The sequence below is a fragment of the Limulus polyphemus genome, unplaced genomic scaffold (genome assembly GCF_000517525.1).
Source record: "Limulus polyphemus unplaced genomic scaffold, Limulus_polyphemus-2.1.2 Scaffold9241, whole genome shotgun sequence".
In the NCBI taxonomy this organism is placed as follows: domain Eukaryota; kingdom Metazoa; phylum Arthropoda; class Merostomata; order Xiphosura; family Limulidae; genus Limulus; species Limulus polyphemus.
In genome coordinates, this window is record NW_013674851.1 from 15697 (window position 1) to 22176 (window position 6480).

Below are 6480 nucleotides of genomic sequence, written 5' to 3' on the forward strand. Positions count from 1 at the left end.
AAGGTCATGAATCAGTTTTATAGATGAAGTGTAACTATTCAGTAAACTGTGGTGTTGATACAACTATAAAACTGATTCATGACCATGAAGTGTAACTATTTTGTAAACTATGGTGTTGGTACAACAACTATAAAACTGATTCATGACCATGAAGTGCATCTATTCAGTAAACTGTGGTGTTGATACAACTATAAAACTGATTCATGACCATGAAGTGTAACTATTCAGTAAACTGTAATGTTGGTACAACAACTATAAAACTGATTCATCACCATGAAATGTAACTATTCAGTGAACTGTGGTGTAGGTACAACAACTATATCCCTTGATGTGGATTCCTCTACAAGGTGAGGGGACATCCCAGGGAAGGTTCTGTCTGTACAGTTTACCTACTCTGGGATCAAAACATCCATCCACCCACATGTTTGCCATGCATGACAGTCCATGAAGGGGAAGAGAGGTACCTGATGGTTGAGTGCTGTCTGAGCACTGCAACAAACCACTTTGGTCTTGAATTCCTGTAGACGGGTGACTCCTTGGGGTCAATTGGCTAGTTCTGTGGAGCTAGGGTCAACCAAGTGCCAGTATTGGATGTTCTTATGGGTGTTGTGGGCATTATGTCTGGTACTTGTTTGATGGTATAGTGCCCATGAAACCCTATTGTAGCTGCACTGTTCTAGTATAACAGTATAGTGCATCCCCTTGTAGGACTCCATGGTGGGTGAGATCAGTGGGTACCAAAATGCTATCATTTTATTATGGATATTAATAATACTGAAAATCAAAATAAAATGAGAAAAATACTGATTGGAAAATGGCCACAAATGGATGACTCAGATGGTGGTGACTGTAGAACAAACATTCCTGTACCTCTGTTTTTAATTCTAATTCTTTAGGGCAAATGTCTCCCTTTTTTCATCCAGAAGAGATTAAAGGGTCTTGCTGGCTCTCTTAAGTCAGTCAAGAAGTTAGATTCTGGGTATATCTTGGTCAAAACATTTATGCCACAACATAGCTACCTCCTTTTGAAATCTAAATCCATTGAGGATATTCTTGTTGAGGTTGCTCCCCATGCTTCTTTGAATTCCTCAAGAGGAATGATTATTGAGAGAGACATGCTTACAATTCCCGAGTTGGAAATTCTTGCTAGTTTCTCCAGCCACGGAGTTTCTGCTGTGCAATGTATTTTAACTCATAAAGATGAAATAATGCAGCTTGCTCAAGTTTTTATTTTGATGTTTATATCTCCACGTCCACATGCATCAGAAGTGAATTACATCCCACATAAATCTGGTTGTCATCCATGTAATAAGGCCAGTTGTCTAATCTGCTAGTTCATAAAAACCACTGACTCGTTTTCAGACAAGCACACTCAAAGAAACTTTAAAATATCCAAAGAAATCACTTGTGAAACAAAAACCACCATTTACCTTATACATTGTAAAAAATGCAATCACCAATATGTAGGACATACACAAACAACTCTTAGAGAACGTTTCAACAACCATAAATCTTCTATTGACACCGAAAATGATCTCACTGTTGCTCAAAACTCAACCCAGTCATTTCATTAGCCATGTCACTCTCACTGGCATTGAAACAGAATTCAAAACTAAAGCAAATAGGGAAATAAAAGAAGCTTATTGGATTGCTAATCTAAACACTGTTCAACCTTTTGGAATTAATCTAGATCCTGTAATTTGAACACTGAATTTCCCAAAATTTACTATTTATTTAAGATAATTTTCCATACCAGTTTTTGAAACTGATCAGCATAACATATCTTTTTCAATCAGTCTCTAGGTATCACCTTTATTTAACTTGTATATATACATATATTTATCCATTTCTAAAGTAAAATATCCCTAACACCTTTTCACATACACTCTCGCCATTGGCTACATTGTACCAGAACTGAGATGCTTACAACAATACATAGAAAATAGACTAAACATTTCCTGGAAAACCAGATGACCTTCATGACATCACTAAACTCCCTTCATATTTCCAGGTTAAGTAATTAACACACAGGATCACCTACAAAAGTTGTAATATTTTCAAAACCCGAGCACTTTTGAATAGTTGACTATTCTTCGGAAGAATTTTGGGTCTCGTTTTGAAAATATTACTCCCTTTATATATATATCACTCATTTGATTACTCCACAATTCCCAGTTTGCCCCTGAAGCAGAAAGCTCCACCTTTCGAAAGCGCTCAGGTTATAGGGTTTTTATTCATTTCTGTTATTATTATTATTATGGATATTGTATCGTAATATCTGAGGCAAGCTGAAAGAGTGTCATCATAAAATTCAAAGAATCATGAAATGTACTGATGGTTGACAGATGAAAATATTCTTTAGGTTGCAGCCATAACAAGATGTGAACTCATTTCTGTTTTTCAGTACCCCAACCAAGGACATAATAGCTTATTAATTGGTACACCAAGTTCTAAAGTTCCCACCTTAACGCTGCAAGCTCAACTTTATTGAAATGGTTTGTGTTCAAGCGAAAATATTGGTGTGAAAGCAAAATCCTACCTTTAAGCTATAACAGAATCTGAGGAAGACTTTTGCATCTAACTTAATTAATAAGTAACAATTCCCAATTGTCTCAAGACATTCACTACAAATCATGAAATATTCTTCAAAGTTAATTTTGTTCTGTAACGAGCATGAAAATATCCAGGTTTCACTATATGTTAAAATACTATTTTAGAAAATGTAAAGAAATTAAATGTAGATGAAGCTATTTCTAATTTAATTATCTTGAATTGTCGTTTTCATCTATTGAATGTATTTTAATGGATGAAGAATAGTTTCTTTTTTTTTCAAAAGCTTGAGTACCAATAGAATGAGGAAGTAGTCTATTCATAGTCTTCAGTGTAATAACCTCCACTCCTGATTATATACATGTACTGAAGCCTCACCTGTCAACTGTGAAATAATAGACAGACTAGTAGTATGATAGTTGTTATGGTTAAGTAATACTGTTCCAGACTAAAAAACATAGTGTTATTAACACACCACAATCTTCCACTTAGTACCGAGAAACAGCTATATAAACATCAGCAAAACTTATGTCAGTAAATAATAAAATTAATAAGAAATATTGTTATGAAGTTATTTTGGAAAATATGAATTAAAAATATAGTTGCAGGGATTCGTAAGACTCTGCATTGATTGCAAGCTTTAAATTACTGACCCATTTTTTTACAATGTTCATTACTGATTGAAATACTAAGCTGTTTTCATACTACTGATAGCAGTACTAGCCTGCTTTATATTACTGGTGGAATTACTGACCCATTTTTATATTACTGGTGGAATTACTGACCCATTTTTATATTACTGGTGGAATTACTGACCTGTTTTTATACTATTGGTGGAATTACTAGCCCATTTGTATATTACTGGTGAAATTGCTGACCTGTTTTTATATTACTGGTGGAATTACTGACCTGTTTTTATACTGTTAATGGAATTACTGACCTGTTTTTATACTGTTAATGGAATTACTGACCTGTTTTTATATTACTGGTGGAATTACTGACCTGTTTTTATATTATTGGTGGAATTACTAGCCCATTTTTATACTATTCACTGTTGGTGGGGTCCATATTTTGCATCATATTAAATAATTTTACGTGATTGTTTATCTAACTTTCCAATACAGAATGAGGAATGGACGAAACAGCATCTCGGTGAAATGCAAATGAAACTGAAGAACCAGGAACAGATGTACGAAGAACTCAGAAACCGCACAGAGGAAAAGTTGGATAGGTTGCTAAGTTTCTTGTGTTCCACTGTTAATAAAAAAAATATTGTTATGTAACCAAGACTATTTTAACTTATAAGTATGTTGATCAAGGTTTTGTTAACAAGAGTATTCAAGGCTAGATTTTAACTTCATGCAATTGGATTGATTTAGATTTTCTTAACAAAGGTTTTCAAGGTTAGATTTTAACTGATATAAGAGTGTTGATTTAGGTTTTGTTTGTTAACAAGGGTTTTCAAGATTAGATTTTAACTTAATATAAACTGGCTCTGTAAGTTCTATTTTATTAGGTTATTTTGAATGTTTGGTACTATTTTAGGATGTTTTTATTCATTAAAATGTGCTGGTTTTTGTTAATTTATTTGTTGGCAAACTAAAACAGATCTGTCTTGAATAATGCTTGGTAGTGTGAGATTTCAACTATATTTTAAAGTGAACCTCCTTCTAGTAAAATTGGCTTTTATCTTAATTTAATTTGATTGTGGTAAGTATTTAATAGAATCAAATTATTGATAGTTATAATTGTCTGTTTAATGATTCTAGTATACTATCACTTGTTGACATAAGGTTAAAACAAAATTTTAAATATTTTTAACATCTAAATTATGCTGACTGGTACTGAAAGAAGGTGCAAACTTTTTATATACAGTGCTAATTTGGTGATAGAAAATACCAAGAGGGTCACTGAAGCAGAAAAAACAGCCTTAACAGTACAGCTTAAGAAAGCAGAGATGAGAATAAGCAGCCTTGAAAACAATTTGGAACATAAGGTAGAGAGGTTTATTTCTGTGTTATATGTAATGTTTGGTTACATGTGGAGAAGTTTGGGATGTAGCCTATTTAAAAAAAAGAGTTGCTTGTGTAGGGAGTGTTTTGAAAAATAAGTTGGGAGGTTTTAAGTAGTAAAAATATATGATTGCTTGTACAGATAGTGTTTTCAAAATAAGTTGGGAGTTTTTAAGTAATAGAAAAAGGGTCACACATGTATGGAAAGTTTTGAAAATTTGTTGGGAATTTTATGTAGTAGAAAGAGGGTTACTTGCACAGGAACGATTTTGGAAAATGGTTCAGAGTTTTTATATTTTAGAAAAAGAGGGTTGCTTGTGTAGGAAGAGACTTGGAAATTGGTTGGGAATTTTTATGTAGTAGAAAAAGAGGATTGATTGTGTAGGGAGAGATTTGGAAAGTGGTTGGGAATTTTTGTATAATAGAAAATAAGGGTTACTTTGTTGGATGAGACTTGGAAAGTGGTTGAGAGTCTTTTGTCGTAGAAAAAGAAGGTTGTTTGTGTAGGGGGATTTGTAAAATGAGTTGGGAGTTTGTTTGTTGTTTTTTGTCGTAAAAAGGAGTCTTTCTTGTGCAGGAAAAGTTTTGGAAAGTTATAGGGGAATTTTTATGTAGTAAGAAAAGTTATCACTTAAAACTTTGAAAACCATTATGAAGTATGATTTATTGAATATTGGGGCAACTAAGAAACTTGTAAATCTTTGTTTACCAACTAAAACACTCCTCAGAAATAATTACTGATAACTTTGTCTTATTTTTCTCAGACCTGTGAAAACACCAAGTTGTCAAATATCTGTGATGAGCTTATTGCCAAGGTTGGGAAGATATAATCACCAGAAGTGACTAGCAAAAACTATTGTTACTGGAATTTCTTTCCACAGATGGGCTTCCATGAAAATAATAATCTAACATTCACTTGTAATGACACTGACAAACTAATATATATATATATATATATATATATAGATTTTCAATTGTTTTGGGTAACTTTATACCTTGTTATATAAATATTTTTTCTTAATGGATAACTGGTTTATTGTACAATCATTGTTGCCCAATAATGACTAATGCTTTAGGAACTTGTATAGAATATTTTGTTGCCTATATGATTTCCTAAGTGTTAAACATTTATTATTTGATAGATGGCTTAATTAATCAATATTAACTATACCAAAATGTGAAACATTTTAGTTGTATCTTAAAACGTTTGCCGTAGTGAAACGATTATGTATTTCAAAATGGTTGGTTTAGTACGGTCTAGAATTTTGTCTGAACATCTACAAAAACTCAACAAAAAAGGCAAAATATTTATATTTTGACTTATGTGTAATGAAGAAAGTGTCTTCACTGGCATACTAGAAAAGATCTGTTTTAATGAACTTAAACATAAATTCTAACCAATACATTTGTTTCAAAATATGGAAAAACTAACAAATCTTGCAACTTTTTTGCATCTTAGGTCTTGATTTTTGATTAAATAATTTGGTCTCTTAGGGATATCTAAATGATATACTGAAGAATAATGTGCCATCATTTCTTTGGTATAAGTTTTATTTATGTGTAGTTATTTACCAGCACAATCATGTACATAAATATATTAGTGTGTATTGCTTATTTTATTGTATACAATATTGTATGATTTCAAAATTAATTTTATCCAAAACTGTTAGTGGGCAGAAGATTAGGGGGTTAGTCATCTCTCAGTTAATTTTGTAGTATAAGTTCTGTGTTGGTTGGTGTTATAATTCTTCTGGAATTTATATAAAAATAAAAACTTTTTTTTTCTTTATTGAGTTTAATTTCTGATTAGTCAGTAAACAGAAAAGCTTCCCTACTTTTATGAAGAAACTAATGCTGATATAGAAGAATTGAGTCTGATCTCTGATTAGTCAGTAAACAGAAAAGCTTCCCTACTTTT

General features: G+C 32.2%; 1 protein-coding gene across 1 annotated transcript in view; it reads left to right on the forward strand.

Moving 5' to 3' along the window:
* LOC106475829 (transforming acidic coiled-coil-containing protein 1-like) overlaps nt 1-5941 on the forward strand; it is a 21286-nt gene extending 15345 nt beyond the window's left edge. The window contains exons 5-7 of the mRNA XM_013936502.2: nt 3675-3781; nt 4426-4546; nt 5327-5941. Coding sequence (XP_013791956.2) covers nt 3675-3781; nt 4426-4546; nt 5327-5392 — 294 coding nt within the window. The 3' untranslated portion in view covers nt 5393-5941. The remainder of the gene's footprint in view (nt 1-3674; nt 3782-4425; nt 4547-5326) is intronic.
* The last annotated feature ends 539 nt before the right edge of the window (nt 5942-6480 follow it).